This window comes from Ailuropoda melanoleuca, chromosome 15 (genome assembly GCF_002007445.2).
Source record: "Ailuropoda melanoleuca isolate Jingjing chromosome 15, ASM200744v2, whole genome shotgun sequence".
Taxonomy (NCBI): Eukaryota; Metazoa; Chordata; class Mammalia; order Carnivora; family Ursidae; genus Ailuropoda; species Ailuropoda melanoleuca.
The window spans coordinates 30,789,086-30,810,054 of NC_048232.1; the positions used below are offsets into that span (position 1 = coordinate 30,789,086).

At 37.2% G+C, this 20,969-nt stretch overlaps 1 protein-coding gene across 3 annotated transcripts in view; it reads right to left on the reverse strand.

Annotated features, from left to right (window-relative positions):
* Window positions 1-18,379: 18,379 nt before the first annotated feature.
* The window catches only part of CUL2 (cullin 2), a 96,405-nt gene continuing 93,815 nt past the window's right edge, over window positions 18,380-20,969 (reverse strand). For all 3 annotated transcript variants that reach the window (XM_002925411.4, XM_034643528.1, XM_034643529.1), the window contains 2 exons: window positions 19,942-20,058; window positions 18,380-18,957 (listed from right to left, as the gene is read on the reverse strand). In XM_002925411.4, the coding sequence (XP_002925457.1) occupies window positions 18,826-18,957; window positions 19,942-20,058 (249 nt within the window). In that variant the 3' untranslated portion in view covers window positions 18,380-18,825. The remainder of the gene's footprint in view (window positions 18,958-19,941; window positions 20,059-20,969) is intronic.

The following is a 20,969-nucleotide window of genomic DNA, read 5'->3' on the forward strand; positions in this document are numbered from 1 at the left end:
TCAGGGCTCATCACAGTAAGTGTACTCTTAATCTCCTTCACGCATTTTACCCATATCCCCACCCACCTCCCCTTGGAAACCATCAGTTTGTTCTCTATATTTAAAAGTCTGTTTCTTGGTTTGTCTCTCTCATTTTCTTTTGCTCATTTGTTTTGTTTCTTAAATTCCACGTATGAGTGAAATCATATGGTAGTTGTCTTTCTCTGACTGACTTATTTTGATTACCATTATACTCTTTAGTTCCATTCCTGTTGTTGCAAATGGCAAGATTTTATTCTTTTTTATGACTGAATAACATTGTGTGTGTGTATAGATATATATCTATATCTATCTTCTTTTTTTATACACCACTGCCTTATCTATTCATCTATCCATAGACACTCTGGCTGCTTCCATAATTTGGCTATTGTAAATAATGCTACAATGAACATAGGGGTTCATGTATCCATTTGAATTAGTGTTTTTGTATTTTGGGGGTGAATACCCAGTAGTGCAATTACTGGATCATATGGTAGCTCTATTTTTAACTTTTTGAGGAAGCTCCATACTGTTTTCCACAGAGGCTACACCAGTTTGCATTCCCACCAACCACGCATGAAGGTTCCTATTTTCTCCACATCCTTGCCAACACTCGTTATGTTTTTTTTATTTTATTTTAGCCATTCTGACAGGTGTGAAGTAATATCTCATTATAGTTTTGATTTGCATTTCTGTGATGATGAATGTTGTGTCTGTTTCATGTGTCTGTTGGCCATATGAATGTCTTCTTTGGAGAAATGTCTTGCATGTCTTCTACCCATTTTTAATTGTATTATTTGTTTTTTGGGTGTTGTTTAAGTTCTTTATATATTTTGGATACTAACTCTTTATTGGATATGCCATTTGTAAATATCATTTCCCGTTCAGTAGGTTGCCTTTTAATTTTGTTGATTGTTTCCATCACTGTGCAGAAACTTTTTATTTTGATGTCCCAATAGTTTATTTTTGCTTTTATTTCCCTTGCCTCAGGAAAAATATCTAAAAAAATGTTGCTATGGCCAATGTCAGAGAAATTATTGCCTGTGCTGTCTTCTAGAATTTTTATGGTTTTCAGAACTTACATTTACATTTTATTTTGATGTCCCAATAGTTTATTTTTGCTTTTATTTCCCTTGCCTCAGGAAAAATATCTAAAAAAATGTTGCTATGGCCAATGTCAGAGAAATTATTGCCTGTGCCGTCTTCTAGAATTTTTATGGTTTTCAGAACTTACATTTAGGTCTTTAATCCATTTTGAATATATTTTTGGGTATGGTGGAAGAAAGTGGTTCAGTTTCATTCTTTTACATGTAGCTGTCCAGTTTTCCCAACACCAATTGTTGAAGACACTTTTCCCCATTGTATATTCTTTCCACTTTTGTTGAAGATTAATTGACCATATAATTGTGAGTTTATTTCTGGAGTTTCTATTCTGTTCAATTGATCTATGTGTCTGTTTTTAATGCCAGTACCATATCATTTTGATTACTACTACAGCTTTGTAATATGACTTAAGTCTGGAACTGTGATAGCTCCAATTTTGTTCTTGCTTTTCAAGTTTGCTTTGGCTATTTGGGGTCTTGTCTGGTTCCAAACAAATTTTAGGATTGTTTGTTCTAGTTCTGCAAAAAATGCTATTGGTATTTTGATAGGGATTGCATTAAATCTGTAGATAGCTTTGTGAGATATAGACTTTTAAAAAATATTTGTTCTTCCAATCCATGAGCATGGAATGTCTATTTCTTGGTGTCATCTTCAATTTCTTTCATCAGTGTTTTATAGTGTTCAGAGTACAGGTCTTTCACCTCTTTGGTTAAGTTTATTCCTAGATTTTTTTTTTTTGGTGCAATTGTAAATGGGATTGTTTTCTTAACTTCACTTTCTGCTGCTTCATTATTTGTGTATAGGAATGCAACAGATTTCTGTACATTGAATTTGTATCCTGTGGCTTTACTGAATTGATTTATCAGTTCTAGTAGTTTTTGGTGGAGTGTTCAGGGTTTTCTATATAAAGTATCATGTCATCTGCAAACAGTGAAAATTTTACTTCTTCCTTACCAATTTGGATGCCTTTTATTTCTTTTTGTTGTCTAACTGCTGTGGCTAGGATTTCCAGTATTATGTTGAATAAAAGTAGTGAGAGTGGACATCCTTATCTTGTTCCTGACCTTAGGGGAAAAGCTCTCAGTTTTCCCCATTGAGTATGATGTTCACTTTGGGGTTTTCATATAAGGCCTTTATTGTGTTGAGGTACATTCCCTCTAACACTACTTTGTTGAGGGTTTTTATCATGAATAGATGTACTTTGTGAAATGCTTTTTCTGCATCCATTGAAATGATCATATGGTTTTATCTTTTCTCTTGTTAATGAGATGTATCATGTTGATTGATTTGTGAATGATGATTTATTTCTGCATCCCAGAAATAAATCTCAGTTCATTGTGGTGGATCATTTTTCAATGTATTTTTTTATTCAGTTTGCCAGTATTTTGTTGAGGATTTTTGCATCCATGTTCAGCAGAGCTACTGTCCTGTACTTCTCTTTTTTGTGTGTGTCTTTTCTGGTTTTGGTATCAGGGTGATACTGGCTTCATAGAATGAATTTGGAATTTTTCTTTCTCTTCTATGTTTTTTTGAATACTTTGAAAAGAATGGGTATTAATGCTTCTTTAAATGTTTGGTAGAATTCACCTGTGAACCCATCTGGTCCTGGACTTTTGTTTTTTGGGAGTTTTTTGATTACTGATTCAATTTCTTTGCTGGTTATTGGTCCGTTCAAATTTTCTATTTCTTCCTGCTTCAGTTTTGGTAGTTCATATGTTTCTAGGGATGTATCCATTTCTTCTAGGTTGTCCAACTTGTTGGCATATAATTTTTCATTATAGTTTCTTACAATTGTTTATATTTCTGTGATGTTGGTTGTTAGTTCTCCTCTTTCATTAGTGATTTTGTTTATTTGGATTCTCTTTTTTTCATGAGTGGCTAGAAGTTGATCTTTTGAAAGAAACAGCTCCTGGTTTCATTGATTTGTTCTATTGTTTTTTGAATTTCTGTATTATTTACTTCTGTTCTAATCTATTATTTCCTTCCTTCTGCTGGTTTAGGGATTTCTTTGTTGTTTTTTTCTACTTCCCTTAGGCATAAGTTTCAGTTGTTTATTGGAGAGTTTTCTTGCTTCTTGAGGTAGGCTTGTATTACTATAAAATTCCCCCTTACAACCATTTCTGTTGCATCTCTGAGATCTTGGACCATTGTGTTTTTATTTTCATTTGTCTCCATGTAATTTTTTATTTCTTCTTTGATTTCTTGGTTGACCCATTCATTGCTTAGTAGCATGTTATTTAAGCTCCACGTATTTATGCTCTTTCCTGATTTTTTTCTTGCAGTTGATTTCTAGTTTCATACCGTAGTGGTCAGAAAAGATGTATGGTAAGACTTCGATCTTCTTGAATTTGTTGAGGCTTGTTTTGTGGCCTAATATGTGATCTATTCAAGAATGTTCTATATGCATTGAAAAGAATGTGTATTCTGCTGTTTTGGGATGAAATGTTCTTATTTTATTTTATTTATTTTATTTTATTAAGTAATCTCTAAACCCAACATGGGGCTCAAACTCACAACTCCAAGATCAAGAATTGCACGCTCCACTGACTGAGCCACCTGGGTGCCCCCTAGGATGGAATGTTCTGAATATATCTGTTAAATCCACCTGAGCCCATGTGTCATTCAAAGCCACTATTTCCTTGTTGATTTTCTGTTTGGATCATCTGTCCATTGATGTAAGTGGGGTGTTAAAGTCCCCTACTGTAATCATATTATTATCAATTCTTTTATGTTTGTTATTAACTGTTTTATGTATTTGGGTGCTCCCATGTTGGGTGCATAAATATTTACCATTGTTATATCTTTTTGTTGGATCATCCCTTTTTATCATTATATAGCGTCCTTCTTTGTCTCTTATATAGTCTTTGTTTTAAAGTCTATTTTGTCTGATAGGGTGCCTGGATGACTCAGTCAGTTAAGCGCCCAACTCTTGATTTTGGCTCAGGCCATAAACTCAGAGCTGCGAGATTGAGCCTAGAGTTGGGCTCCATGGTATGTGCTGGGTGTGGAGCCTGCTTAAGATTCTCTCTCTCCCTGTCCCTCTGCCCCTACCTCCTCCCTCTCTAAAAAATTAAAATAAATAAAGTCTATTTTGTCCAATGTTAAGTATTGCTACTCTGGCTTTCTTTTGATATCCATTTGCATGGATATCAAGAAATATTAAAGACATGGAGAAAGAAACATGTAGTTTCTCCATCCCCTCACTTTCAATCTGCAGGTGTCTTTAGGTCTGAAATGAGTCTCTTATAGGGAGCATATAGATGGGTCTTGTTTTTGTATCTGTCACCTTATGTACTTCAGGGGTTTTTTGTTTGTTTTTTAAGATTTTATTTATTTATTTGTCAGATAGAGAGCACACACAAGTAGGGAGAGCAGCAGACAGAGGGAGAAGCAGGCTCCCTGCTGAGCAAGAAGCCCAATGTGGGACTTGATCCCAGGCCCTTGGGATCATGACCTGAGCTGAAGGCAAACACTTAACCCACTGAGCCACCCAGGCATGTCCTTTATGTCTTTTGATTGAAACGTTTAGTCCATTTACATTCAAAGTAATTATTGATATATGTTTATTGACATTTTGTTACTTGGTTTGTGGTTGTTTTCATAGTTTTTCTCTGATCCTTTCTTCTCGCTCTCTTTCATGGTTTGCCAGCTTTTTTTAGTGATATGCTTGGATTCCTTTCTCTTTATCCTTTATGTATCTATTACTGGTTTTTGATTTGTGGTTACCAGTTTGTATATAATGTCTTCTGCATAGAGCAGTCCATATTAAACTAATGGTCACTTAAGTTTGAACCCATTCTTTACTCCCCACCCCAATGTTTTAGGTATATGGTGTCATATTTTACATCTTTTATTTTATTTATCCCTTGACTTTTTTAACAGAAATACTATTACTGCTTTTGTGTTTTTTACTTTTCATACTCTCACTTATGGTCTTTCCTTTCCATTCAGAGTCCCCTTTAATATTTCTTAAAGGATGATTTAGTGATAATGAACTCCTTAAGCTTTTGTTTGGGAAACTCTTTATCTCTCCTTCTATTCTGAATGATAGCCTTGCTGGATAGTTTTTTNTTTTTTTTTTTTTTTTTTTTTTTTTTTTTTTTTTTTGCTGCAGATTTTTCTCTTTCAGCACTTTGAATATACCATGTCACTCTCTTCTGGCCTGCAAAGTTTCTGCTGAAAAATTGCTGATAGGCTTATGGAATTTCCTTTGTATGTAACTGTCTTATTTCGCTGCTATTATTTTTTTCTTTATCACTGCTTTTTGCCACTTTAATTAATATGTGTTTTGGTGTGGACGCCCTTGGGTTGATTTTTTTTGGGATCTCTGTGCCTCCTAGATCTGGATATCTGTTTCCTTCTCCAGATTAGGAAAATTTTCAACTATTAATTCTTCAAATAATTTTTCTCCTCCCTTTTCTCTTCTTACTCTGAGCTCCCTACCATGCAAATGTTTTTATGCTTGATGGAGTCACTGAGTTCCCTAAACCTATTCTCATTTTCCATAATTCTTTCTCCCATTTGCTCAGCTTGATTAATTTCCATTACTCCATCTTCCAGGTTATTAATTCATTCCTTATTTCCTCTAGCCTGCTATTTATTCCATCAAGTGTATTTTTTATTTCATTTATTGTGTTCTTAATTTCTAATTGGCTTATCTCTTTGTTAAGGATCTCACTGAGGCCCTCTACTCTTTTCTCAAGTCCAGTGTCTTTATGATCGTTACTTTGAATTTCTATCATGTATTACTTATATTCATTTCACTTAGATCTCTTGCTGTGGTGTGGTCCTGTTCTTTCATTTGGAACATATTCCTCTGTCTCCTCATTTTGTCTAACTCTCTGTGTCCATTCCTGTGTGTTAGAAATGTCAGCTAAGTCTCCTACTCTTGAATATCCTTATGAAGATGTCCTGTAGTGAGTGCCTTGCAGTGTGGTGTCCCATTCCCTAGGACCTGGCACTTCGGGAGTGTCTCCTATGTGTGTTGTATGTGCCCTGCTGTTGAGCCCTGGCTGATTTTTCCTTCAGTCCATTTATCCAAAGAGGCTCTTTCTGCCTGTTTTGGGCAGTGTTTGGTACCCGGTTGGGTGGGACTAATTTTAACAAGGTGTGCACTGGTCTGTTTGCTAAATGAGACCTGGTGCCACTACCACTGGAACGGAAGCCCCACAAAAATCATGGGCCAGGAAACCCATTGCTGGTGAAGTCTGCACCAGTCTTCTATGAGAGGGGTCCCACAGTGCTGGGACGGAGGCAAGCATGACTGGGAAGGAAGAATTCAATGAAGCACAGGGGCTTGTGTGGGGCTTGGTTGAAGCAAGTTAGGCAGCAAGTGCGGGACTGCAGTGGTTCCCGCAGGTGGCCATGTGTTTATGCTGGGACGGGGGTGTTGGGGAGGGAAGTGGCACCTGTCAGCTCCTTTTTTCCTAGAGGGGTATTCTCATGATCCTTGTCTCTAGGACATGCTCTGTGTAAATCACTCTCCCTCCCATGTGACCCATGCATTTTTCAAACTGCTGCTTCTAGACTGTGTCTCTGCTGACTCTGTAACATGCTGTCTCTTTAAGGGCAGGACTCCACTTTTTAATGTCCTCTGGACTCTCCTAGATTGAGCACAGCAATTTTTTAAAATTCCAGGCTTTAAGTCCTACTGGTTGTAAGAACTCACAAAATTCAGCCCTTCTCACTATCAAAGCCAAATATTATGGGGATTCATCTTCCCCATGTGGGCTTCCCAGTATGACAGTCTGTTTCTCGGCCTTTACTGTGACCCTAGTTCCCTCCTGCCACAGATGGCCATGATTCATTTCACTCCCATACAGCATCTCTGCCCTTCCTACCTTCTATGTGGCCTCTTCTCTACCTCTAGTTCTGGAGATTGTTCTGCCAGTCTTTAAGTCAGTTTGGGGGTTATTTGCACTGATGTGAGTGCTATCTAGTTGTACACATGGGACGGGGAAAGCTTAGGGTCCTCCTACTCCACCATTTCCCTTAATTACATCTTTTATCAACTCTATACTTTTTTAAAAAAAGATTTTATTTATTTGAGAGAGAGAGAATGAGAGAGAAAGTATGAGCGGGGGGGAGGGGCAAAGGGAGAAATAGACTCCCCCACTGAACAGAGAGCCTGATGTGGGGCTCGATTTGACCTGAGCAAAAGGCAGATGCTTAACCAACTGAGCCACCCACTTTCTTGATAGTGTTGTTTGACAGAGAAAAGTTTTAAATTTTGATGAAATCCAATTTATTTTTTTGTTTGTTGCTTATGCTTTTGGTGTCCTATCTATAAAAAACCTCTGTTGCTTAATCCAAGGTCATAAAGATTTACCCAGATTTTTTTTCTAAGAGTTTTATACTTTAAGTTCATACACTTACATCTTTGATCCATTTGGAGTTAATTTTCTATATGATATGAGGTAGGGGTCCAAATTCATTGATTTGCATATGGATATCCAGTTCTCCTAACACCATTTGCTTGGAAGACTATTATTTCCCCATTGAATAATCTTGGCATCCTTGTTAAAAGTCAATTGACCATAAAATGTAAGGGCTTCTCTCAGGACTGTCAAGTCTATTCTATTAATCTGTATGCCAGCAACACACTGTCTTAATTACTGTAACTTTGTAATACGGTTTAAATTTGGGAAATATGAGTTCCTCAACTTTGTTCTTTTTCAAGATTGTTTTGATTATTCTGGATCTATATGAATTTGGGTTGGCTTATCCATTTCTGAAAAAAAAAAGGCTGTTGAAATCTTGATAGAGATTGTGTTAAATCTGCATATTACTTTGGGGAGTACTGCCATCTTAAAAATACTGTCTTCCAATCCATGAACATAGGATGCTTTTCCACTTATTTAGGTCTTTTTAACTTTTTTTTCAGCAATGTTTTGTAGTTTCCAGTGTTCATGTCTTTCACCTCCTTGATTAAATTTATTCCTAAGTATTTTATTATTTTCGATGCTATTGTAAATTAAATTATTTTCTTAATTTCATTTTGTAATTGATCTTTGTTAAACCACAGGCATACTCTTATCCCAAAACACACACACAATTTGTTGAATGCAAAGTTCTCCATATATGAAACTGCATATCTATTAAACTACATTAATTATCTTGTTCAATTTCTCTGTTTTTACTTGCCATTTTATCTAACAGGCCATTCTGAGAAAGATACATTAAAATCTCTTATAATGTTAATAATCTTTGAAGCTGGGTGATGAAAACATTAAGACAACAAAGTCATTACACTGGTCTTTCCTCTTTTATATATGTTTAGAAATTTCCATACAGAGTTTATTTCTTAGATTTCCAATACAATCACATTTTTACTACATTCTCTCTGCATTTCTAATTATTTTTTGGCTCTATATATTTAGCTACTGTTGTTTGGTGGATACAGGTTTATACCAGGTATATCTTTTACATAAAGTCTGTCTTTATTATAAGGCCACTTTCTATTTTATTTTGTATTTTTAACCTTAACTTACTACTTTGTCTAAGGTTAAGTGGCAACTTTGCACAAGCCCTCCCCCACCCCTGCATTTGCCAGCATTTTTATTTTTTTAAAGATTTATTTATTTGAGGGTGGGAGGGACAGGAGAGAATCTTCAAACAGACTCCCTGTTGAGCATGGAGCCTGATGTGGGGCTCGATCTCACCACCCAAGAGTTCATGACCTAACCCAAAACCAAAAGTCAGATGCTTAAGTGACTGAGCCACCCAGGTGCCCCTTAAGTGTGTTTCTTATAAACAACATATAAGTTATAATGTCTGTCTTCTAATATAGTAAGGAATTCAATCTTTTCACATTTAGTGTAACAAAGATTATAGAGTACTTGATTTTAATCCATTCATACTGCTTTGTTTACTATTTATTTTATATTGTTGTTTCCTTTCCTTGAATTTGGTGATGTGATCACATTCTCCTTTCTCATCTCCCTTTTTCTTCTTGTTAATTTGGAGATTTGCAGGCAAGTTGTTTTCCAGCTGGAAAGAATGCTGGGGGTGGGGGGCTATTGGGGATACCTGGGCACTGACTCTGATCCCAAGGCAAGGCTTTTGGCTCTGAATTTGGTTCAAAAACCAGTAGAACTTCACTTGTATTCATTCATGAAATAGTAGTATTAGGGTTACTTGTATAAGTTATTCCTGAACAGGATTTCAAGTCCTAAAAAATAACGGGTTGTAAGGCATCAGAGAATTGAGCCTCTCAGATAAGCAAGATTTTAACTGCACTGAAATGCACAACTTCTCTGGTTCTGTGAGGTCTCTTCACTATGTTAAGTTTCTGTATTCTTGGTCAAGGAAATGGAGAACTTCCAGTGTGTGAATATGGCACTTAGTAAGAAACAGGTGTGTCTTTCTAACATTCCTTAGCTACCTGACAGATGCCAAGTTTTACTTTAATTTTCCATTCCACTAGGGTAACCATCTACACTTGGTACACATAAACAAATATTTACTATTATATGTAAAACAAAAAACAAAAACATAGTACAAACTATTTCCCTACACCAAGGTACTCCTTTCCCTCACTAATAAGATGAAATCTTGAGAATACTATAAGTACCCTATTGCCCCTGTGACCCAAATGGGACACATGGGTGGGCCATGGTCTAATCAGATAGTTTAGTACTTCAAGTTTACAGCTATTATTGGGGTTTTGCTTATAGAATCATTCTGTTTCAAGATCCTTATTTAGCACTCTGTGACCCATTCCTAGTCACCCTATCATCATACCATCTATTACACCACACACGCACACATCAGTTGCCATGAAAACATGACAAAATGCTGCCACTCTAGTTGGAGGGACAAAACTTCATGTCCCAGGATAGTAAAAACTCATCCCAATAACTGAATGTCTAAGTTTTTTACAACGAATGCCTCTATCTGCCAGAACTCAAACCACCAAAGGAAGACCTCCAGCAGAGCTCCCATGGGAAACGTTTGTCCCCCAACTCCTGCTTCCTCCCAGTGTCCCTGCCTTTTTCTGACAGTCTCCTGGGCTGATCCTCCCACCTCCAGAGATCTTCAGGTGGTCTCCTTCCAACCAGAGCTCGAGATTTGTGACCAGACTCCTTTAGGCAGACAGAAATGTAGCTTGCTAGGTTTATCTGGTGGAAAGTAGGGGCATTCTGAAACACATGAGCCCTCCCAGAAAACCAATTCACAAAATAACCAGGAATTTTGACTCAACTCCACAAGAATCTTGAATAGAGAAATTTTAGACACTGAGGTGAGGGTGATGTTTGGAAGGTGTTTTTGGTCAGAGATTTTTCCAGACCCTTCAATTCAGTGGCATAGAAACTTGTTAACACTTCTTCAATTCTAGAAAAGCAGACTTTTTGGTTGTCCAAGCAATTTCAGCCTGGTGTCAAGAAAAAGATGCCCTCAGTCTTTTTCCTTCCAGGAAAAAAAAAAAAAAAACCCAGACAGCATTTGTTGTCTCTCATGTTACCAATTATTCTAGAGATTCTGGAGTTTCCTCTCATTTGGCTCACAAAGGGAACATCTAGAATGTTCACACTCTAACCTGGAGAACTAGAGGCATCTCCTTGGGTATTTTTGCTGCACATGAAAGACAAAGCTATTTCATTTAAGCCAAAAACATATGGAAGGGGATTTTTCAGTATGAGGTTTAACTATTTGACTGTTAAGGCCAATCTACTCTGCATTAATCCTATTGGGACCCATAAGATACAAGCCTGGAAACTACCATTTCTAGGTCCTTAGTACATACACTCAACTGTCTATCCTCCTTGTTTGGAATCAGAGTATATCAGAAACAAGTTTCCTTGGTAATCTTATTAGAATGTGGTAGGGCAGTTTTACTATCACCCCAGTATCTCATAGTCTCTCCAAAGTGGGGCCTCTTGACCTCCTTTGCAGGTGTAGCCCCATTCCAGCCTCCAGACCAAATCCCTGCCGTAGAAGAGATATAGTCCAGCACTGCTAGTTCAGGCTTGTCTGGTGTCCATTTCTGATGAGTGAACTTCTTCCTATTTCTGAGACCTTTAGGCTGGCTCCACTTGGGTTAATTGAGGTTTTTTCTTGCTTCTTGTACATGATCTCTGTTATAAAAATGCTAGGCATTGGCTTGCACATTCCAGACTCCATAGCTGGGCCCTGATATCTGCTGACCCCTTTGCTGATGCACGTTCTGCTTGTCCATACTGCTGACTGTCCCTTGCCTCCAGTCATGCTGATATGCTTATCTGCAGCCTACTCCTTGATGCATACACTTGCTGCTCTGCCAGAATACTGTCATTGTCTCTGGTGCAACCCATCTGCCAGATTCTGAATATGCTCTGAACATAGAGCCAACAAGTGGATGTAAAAGAAAGAGTAAAGAAAGCTCCAAGGTTTGGCCTGATAAACTAGGAGGAAGGAGTTGCCATCAATGGAGATGGGAAAGGCTATAAGTAGAACACGTATGGGGTTGCAGGAAGAAGACCAGAAGTTTAGTTTTGGATATGCTAACATAGAGATGTTCATTTAGCCATCCAACTATGGACACTGAGTTGGTCATTGGACACACACTCCTGGAATGTGGGAGAGAGGCCTCAACTGGAGGTTATTATTTTGGATGTTACTAGTATGCAGAGAGCATTTAAGCCATTGCACTGAGTGAGATCACCAAAAAAGGTTGATGTAGACAGAAAAAGTCCAAGGACTGAACCAAGAGACACTCCTACATTAGAGATTGAGAAGAAGAGAAGAATCAACAAAGACTGCTTCATGGAAAACTGGGTGCCGTTTTCCAACAAATAATTAGTACTTTTTTATTAGTATTAGAGTTTCTCCAAAGTTTCTTCACAGTATGTACCTCACTTTACACGCCAATAGGATGCTATATACCATTGGCTGAGGCCTTTTTTATATAATTCTTACCATGGACTTGGGTTTGCTCCAAGTCTTCCTCATTTTCTCCTGGTAAGTGTGGGATCAGTCATATGATTTCCATGAAGATGCAGCAGAGGCAGAAGTGAAGACTCTGTCCAGAGAGCAGTGCAGTTTACAGGCTCACATCAGATTGAATACAAAGTTTAAGAACAACCTTCTACCCAAATATGCTAACCAATCATACCTGCAGGTGAGCACTTGGCTTTTTGTGTATATATTCGTCAGCTGGTAAATGGTGATTCTTTGGGAACTATTTTCTCTATGTTTTTTTAAGGAAAAACTGGAAAATTTTGTGTTTAGTTGGCTTTTATATGAAAGTGTAATCTCCTAGCTAGAATGTAAACTATTTAAAATATTAAAAGGCCAGAAAAAAATTTTAAACAAACCCATTTTAAAAATATATAAAGGGAACTGTTTTAGTTTTCTAGGGCTGCCAAAGCAAAGCACCATAAACTTGGTGGCTTAAAACAGCAAAATTTATTCACTCACAATTCTGGAGGCTAGATGTCCAAAACCAAGGTGTTGGTGCTGTCTTCCTTGTCTCTTCCGTTTCTGGTGGTTCCCAGCAATCCCTGGTGTTCTTGGCTTGTTGCTGCACATTCCAATCTCTGCCTCTGTCTTCATATGGCCTTCTTTCTTGTGTGTCTGTGTCCAAATTTCCATTTACTTAGAAGGACACTAGTTAATATATTAGGCCCACACTAATCCAGGATGGCCTCATCTTGATTACAAACGCAAAGACTCTATAGCCAAACAAGGTCACATTCAGAGATTCTGGGGGGATATGAATTTGGGGGGCGAGTGGGGGGACACTATCCAGCCCAGTAGAGTAAGTGAACTTAATATGTAGCTAAATGTTATCATTCTCATAAAAATGAACATACACACCCACAGCAAAACAGTTAACAAAGTAAACACTTTCAGAAGAGGACTTACCTTAATTTCCAGTCCATATCACGCTTCACTGTATTTCTCTAGAGTATTTTCAGAAACCATACCACTCTACTACTGTGCTCCACTGTGTTCCATGAGATTCCATAGTTAGCCACTTGCTTGCCCTATTATGAGTCATCCCTGATGGGTCTGATAGTCTATACTAGGGACAAAAATGAATCGGGTTGCTCTCTGGTTCTTCCTTTCTCTCTGCTTCACAGAGAATCCCAGATTAGTTGCCTCAAGCTCTTCCCCCTGGTCTCCAGACTTCTGGATCTAATCAGATTGGATCTAAATTACTGGGCCAGCAGTGAGCTTGACTAACTTCTTCAGAGCTAGGGTTGGCCTCCTAAAGGGACAATCTCCTATGGAATGCAAACTGCCTCCCTCCCTTCAGACATGGGACAATGCAAGTGAAAGCACAAAAGAGGAAGCACAAAAACGTTGGGGTGTTAGGCTATGGACACCTCTTCCTTTACTCTGAGTGTCACTCTTCCCTGTTTCGTGGAACAGTGGACAGGGTGGCCCCAACAAGGATCAAGCACATAGTTTACAAGTGGGGAGAGATGCACCTTTCTGATTTCTTCTTATATCATGTATTTCCAATTTACCAAGTGGCTGGAGATCTTCATCTTGGCTGTCAACATATAGAGATGGTTATTTTAAATTATACAATCTAAACAAGGAATCTCAGATACTTACCTCATAGCACAGATTTAAATTTTGTTGCTTCAGCACTATATAAACTAAAACACTAAAACAGCCTTTTGTTTTCTATTCAGCATTCAACTTTTCCTTTAATGTCAGAATATTTCTGCTGCATCAGTGGCCTCTTGGGCCAAATATTAGGTACAATTTGTGCTAAGCCAGTTTATTTTTACTAAAAGTAGATCTTTGCTTATCATGTCTGTCCTTTCTTCCCTAAGAGACAAACTAATAGGTAAAATCCACCCACTTTAAGACGTTGGGGCTCTCAGCAGATGATTGAGTGCAGTGCTAGGGGCAGTCTCATGAGCTAGTTGATTACACCAGAAATTTTTCATCTTTTCCCTACAACACCAAAGTTCTTCCAAGGAAAATATCTGGTCAACCCACTAACTTTACCTGCTCCCAGGACTGCTAACTTCAACACAAGCTGTAATTCTTCAACTACTGTAACTATAAATAGTAAGCTACTAACAATGGAGAAAAAGAAAATAATAAACAAAAATGGAAAAACCCTTCCTTTTCTTTTCCACAAGTTGGTTCCCAAAGGTTCCTTCTTTTTGCTGAAAAATGGTATCGTTAAGCTTGTCAGGAGAATGCAAAACATGGATATATTTCTCCCTCAAGGGCAGTGCGTAACCAGTAGCTGACAAAGATTTGTGAATATAAGAAGTAATCGTACGGCAGATTAACTTTTGGCTCAATTACCCCACTTCCATAAATGTGTCCTTGCCTCAAAGTGGGGTAACAAAGACCACCCACCGAAGTACTAAATATTCTCATCCCTTTTCATTCTTGTTTTTATGATTCAAAATGTATGTAATACATTTGTGTGGTAATAAATGTTTATCTCTAATCACATTTAACCTGGCCATTGTTAATTTATGGCAAAAGAGTCAAGGAGATGAGAATGGATCAAAAAGCCTCCAGGGAATGGTTTCTAAGATTCAGGGCAGGAGCCTCTACGAAGCTGTTTCCAACTGTAGAACTACTATGAAGCTGTTTCACACTGTATGACCAACTGCCTGTTCCATTCGGTTATGACAAAAGCACATCGGATGCAAGGTGTTATAACCGAGCTCAGTTCCTCCTCCACCCTCGTCCTGTTCCAGGGTTCCTCTAACACACTAAATGGCATTAGTTGTGAAAGCCAAAAATCTACAAGGCATCTTTGACTCATCCCTTCCCTCATTCACCCTAGCCCAACCCATTATTAAGTCATGTCAGCTTTATCTACTTTATCACTCTGGAGATGGCCACTAACACCACCACCTTAACTGCTCACCTCACCACGATCTCCTAAGTATTAACACTATCACTACCCATCATCAGCCCTGTAGAGTCTGTTCTTCACCGTAATGCAGGTTATCCATTTTCCACTGAAATTTGTGAACAGTACTTTGAAATAGTTCGCAAACACCAAAGAAAAAATATAAATATGTACACTATAAAGCATAGTAAAATACTTTTTTTTTTTGGCAAATATAACTCCCCTGCATAAAATCCACATAATTCAGCCGTAGAGGTATTTTGGTTCTCAGGCTCTCTCCCACTCCTTACATACACCTCAGGATCTTTGCTGTTACTATTTAGAATACGCTCTCCCGCTTTCATTTTCTGCCCTTCTAACCTCTTATGCAACTCTCTTCAAGGTACCCAGGGTTTTCCTTCACAAGCACTTACATTAGAAATGGCATATTTATGACTGATTGTTATGAGTCTAAAAGCTCCATGTTGGCACAGACCATATCTTTTGCTTGTCATTACAATGGGAATGGTACCCATGTAATACCCTGGCCCCAGTAAATGTCTGTTAGATGATAAAAGGTGAATTGGGTGAACTATGGATGGAGAGCAGGGGAAGGACAAATCCTTAGAATTTCCTGTGTAGTACAGTCTCTACATATGAAGGGGGCTTCTCCCTATCAGTGAATCCTACCTTTAATGAATTCTAGCCCATGGGGTAGTAGGTCTCACATAAGAATTGCCTAATTTAATTGCTTCAGCTTTGGACATGCTTCATGAACTTTAACCAGTGGGCCTCTCCATATTATTTCTACTCATTTAGCTACAGTCTATGTACAATTGCCCTTAGGACTAGTACTCTAAAAGTTCACATCTTTACTTTGACCTTGCTCCACCAAGAATGTGTACTAGGAACCAAAATGAAGAGCTCAATAACTTATCTACTGCTACTACAGAGCTGGAGAAATTTTAACCGAACACAGGTTTGCACTGAGTATATATACTTGAAATAAGTGTTCTATAGCTGTACGTGTGAATGTAAAATATTAAATTTACAAGTACCCTTTGCCAAGAACTAGCTATAAGCCAAGTTGTTTAACAATGTATATATATTTCTTAAATAAGTATCTTAAGAAACAAAAATATGAAGCATTGATTCTCACAAATCACCTGGAAACAAATTTTTATTCTTTAAAGTCAGGAAAAACTATTCTTTCTGTAAAAACTGAAGTTATTTCTATCTTATAGGCTATTATAGAGGGAGAGAGACAGTGAGAGAGAGAGAGAGAGAGAGAGAGAGAGAGAGAGAGAGAGAGAGACTGTATTAGGTCCACATTTTGACTGGGATTTAAATTCAGGTTCGGCAGCTTCTGCCCATGACTCCTGGAAAACTCACTTAGTTTCCTCATCTAGGAGAGAGCACTGCCTGGTTAACAGGATTATCTGAGGTTCAAACAAAATAACATATGAGGAAGCACCAGTCATAGTCTGTGCTCAGTGAAGGTTAAAAAAATTAACAGAAACTTCATAGCATTGTAGCAAATACACAGGTTATAAAATCCTGGAAAGGTAGTAAGTTATAAATAAAGCAAAACACAAACCCCAGAGTATCTCCTTTTGTTTACATTAAAGCAAACTGTCATAAAATCTTGGGACTAAACCCCTAGAATAAACCCAAAGCAGCAATTAAAATAATCCAGTTTCAAAGAGGATAGAGTGTGAACAAAAGCTGTATGCTGTCTGGCTGAAAAAGGTTATCGCTGACTCACACGTGTTAACTATCTCAGTATTAATAATAATTTCGTAAAAGCTCCCGAAAGTTTTGTTCACATTATTTTTGTTTTCCAAGATCAAGCACAGAGAACCCTTCCCTCTCCTTCCCTCATTCCCCCTTCTGTAGCTCCGACCCCCTCTGCCCATAGAGCACTGGGTACTGTACACAGGGCCTGCCAGGTTAGTGCTCTGGGCTGTACGCTTGGATCTTCTGCAGTCAGGACTTCAAATGCTTGACCTAACTTGACCAGACTGCAACCTTCCCTTCATTCTCCTCAGCGGAAGGTGTGTGTTAGAATTCATTTGAACTTGGTCAAATGTGTCTGGCCTCTTCTTCCTCACGCACAAGCATATCTTTAATGTTTCTTTTCAGGTAAAATGAGACGAAGGTGTGAAGAAAACTGTTGTCAGTCATTTCTCTAGACCTCAGTACATGTATTTTGTCCATTTTTCAGTATAATGTATTTTCTTGACAATTTAGATACCAAGATTAAGACTTAATTTAACATTTATAAATATTTAAGAAAAAAAGGAATCAATTTGGAAACTTTATCAACAAGTTATCAAAACAAAGCTTTGTTTTTTGACAGTGGATGTACAATATTATATGGTTTGCCATTACTTCCTCTCTAGGAAGAAAGGTAAAATGAGAAATACAGTATATAAGTAAGTCATTGGAAGTAGATTTTTTTTAACATTTAGACACGAGTCAGAAAAAGTGCAATCAAACAAACCAACTGTAGAAGCATTTTGCAATAAATTTGAATATGGGCCACATATTAGATGATATTAAGTAATTATTGTTTGTTAGGTGTAATAATGCTATTATAGTTGTGTTTTTTATTGTTTTAAAAAAGATCTTATTGGTCAGAAGTATTGTAAGTAAAATGATTCACGTGGGGTATGTATTAAAATATTCCAGCTTAAAAAAATTACATTATGTGTGTCATAGTGGTAGTGGGGTCGATAGATAATAAATACAATAACCAGAGTATTCTAATACTGCTGTTAATATATATATAATAAACAAAATAGTGGAATTTCATGTCTCGATATAAGTGGCACCTGGTGTAATGCACCATNAAAAAAAAAAAAAAAAAAAAAAAAAGAAGGTACTTAGGATATGTTGCTAAGCACACCTGTGACTTGTGAGAGTGAATCTAGTGTCAAAATGTTAGGGGGTGGAAGGGTAATACGTAGGTAGGAGAATGGGAAGAATACACTGGTATCACAGGATCTCCTATAACTCAGAGAAAGGTAGAAGGGGAGGTAAGAGAGCTGGGGTGTTTGTCTACATTAGAATTAATGTATTATGAAAACCGAAGACAACTTTTGAATGAGAAACTCTTTCTATGCCAGACTTGAGGCCACCACATACTCTTCTCATCCTTTATTTCTGTGGTGTAAGCACATCACCAGAAACTCTTGATAGAATTAAATCTTCAACATTCAAAACGCTCCTATCCAACGCAGTTCCAATCCATAAAAATAAAACATTCTTTATGTTGAATGCATTTTTATGCATTCAAGAACAATAATCTAGACATTTTTCATGTAGGACTTAAGTAGGAGTAAAAGTGAATTAAACCATTCGGATAAAAATGCAACTAAAGCTGCATTAGCTGCCTTGATGACTCATGAACAGTTATGTATATACTATTATGTGTGATACTCCATCCACATAAAAAAGGCATTCATTTCTTTATTTTTTTTATTTGACAAGCAGCAATATCATGTTTGTCATTTTAATGTAGATACAATTATTAGGTTATCTGTCATATTACAATATTTAAGTTTTTTATTTTATGTCCTTTAAGATACATTAAAAAAAAAAACACATCAACTGCAAACGTGAAGGGGAGAAAAAGCATGGTACCCAACCAAATTTCTGCATTTCAGCAATACTTCACTCATTCTTTTAATAAAGTTTTAAGAAATGTCATACTGACATGAGCTTGAAATATCTCTAGGCATTTTCTCTGACGCTCATGACGTGGCACTGGTGATGTTGTAAACAGCAGAAAAACAGGGGCTGCCAAATGACCAAATTACGGAGGCACAGGCCTGCTTTTTCCCACAGGAACACACCAAATGGTGACGGCAATGATCTTCTCACACCCACACTAGAGGAGAGTGACATCACGCTACGTAACTGTATTCATCTGCTGACGCCTGGCTGCGTTCGATGTACTGTTTGTCTATCAGAACTTCAATACACTTCTTAATCATGCTGATACTAGGATTAAACCTAGCTCTTGACTGGCTAATCACCTGTGTAAGAGAGACATGGATGTCAAACTACTGCTAATTAGTCAGCTCTAAATAACTTCTTTTAACCAATCAGCTGTGAAGTGCCTCAAATGCACTGAGGTTCCATGAAACAGACCTAATCCATACGGGAAAAATATACTTAAAGTAGTTATTAAATCATATTAATTAAAATGAATAAAATCAACCTAAATGGATGGATGTGATATATCAAGCAAGTGAATGCCATGAACAGTATTAAATTTTTTAAGCTCAGACAGCAGTGCACAAGGAAAGACGAAACAATTAGATCACTGTTGATGACAAAGAAAAATTAATACAAAATAAGGAAAAAGCCTAATGTTTCTGTTGTGAAGGAATTACAAAGCAGAATACAGATAGAGCCAAATCCAATAATATGCATACATAACTAAATTAAACTATAAATTAATTCATCTATCTAAATACGCATCCACACGCTCCAGCTTCTATTTAACCTTCACTCACCTTCCAGGTCTTAGCTGAACTAACACTTTCTCAAGAAAGCTTTTCCCCAACATCCCCTAAGTCAGTACTTTTGTGTACATTCTCATACTACTGTAGCTCTTTTTCAGTGCGTGTTAATGTAATTCTATTTTGTTCGAATACTATTTCAATAATGTATTTCTTTCCTATTAGAAGGTGAACCCCAAAAGGGCAGGAACCACATCACATGCAGACACTCATATATTTATGAATGAATATTTGAAATTGGCAATTTCCTTCAGTAATTGGACAGAAGGCTCAAAATACTGGTGAACTTTAGACCTCTAAATCTAAGTCAAAGCAAACCTGAATTTAATACTGAAATTATAAGTGAGTACTGTTTTCATTAAGTAATGAGGCATTTCTTTATGCTATTTGGGAGTCCTATTATTTATGTATCATTTTGACAAAGAAACATTCCTAATCCATTCATTGATAATACCCATTACCCCAAAAAGCCTTGAGGGTTCCCCCCCCTTTTACCTCTTGAATAAGGGCATTATGCCGAAGTACTTTTCGTGCTTTCATGATACGAACTATAGCAGCCTGGAGATACATTTTCCGGTCCTCATCTACAGCACTTCTAGTCTGCTCCATTTCCTGTTTTACAGGGGGGGAAAAAGCAAATGAGATATTAAGTCATTGAGCCTTTCATAATCCATTTTATCAGTGAGTTTACATAAATTTCCAATCAATACCAAGCATCAAAATTATACAGTTATCATGTGCCCATTATCATATAACCATTACCAAACAAATATCTACAGTGAGTTATTTATAATTTCTTGGGTTAAAATTGGAAGGTTATTAAAAAAAATAAACACTATTGTAAAATGTATTTAATGTAAACAGGCAATAAAATAGAACTTAAAGGACACAAAACAGTAATTTTCAAGACTTCTGTTTGAGATTCTCTCTCGCTCTCCCTCTGCCCCTCTCCCCTCAAATAAACAAATAAAATCTTTTTAAAAATAAAAGATAAAATACAATCCACATATTACAAATTATTCATTAGTCTAGAGAAAAATGGGATTGCAAACATTTTAGGGTTCAAATTCAATTAACAATTACTAACATTGGTCTCCCCAAGGAGGACTAAGTTCCTGGAGAGGGCCTGACATCTTATATAACTTTACACCCTGCCCCGTGTGCAAGGATAGGGTGGCACATAGAAGGCAATCAAGAAACTTAAGTGACATTACCAAGCTATCCCATAGCAAAGCAATATACATTACTGAGTTAAAAGAATCAACAGCAGATGTTCACCTTGCAAACCGGCTCATCGGTAGTCTGAACACTCCTGGACCTACTAGATCACACTTTGAGTATCAACAAGATCCCAAGTGGTTCATTTGCACATGAAATTTTGAGAAACATTTCCAACAACTTTTCTTTGAAAGAAATGTTAGAAACAAACCTTTCCCTTATTTTACAAATGAAAAATATGAGAGATTATATTACTATTCAAGGTAGGAATTTTTGTGAAGAATTCAAGTAACGCTCCACATTTT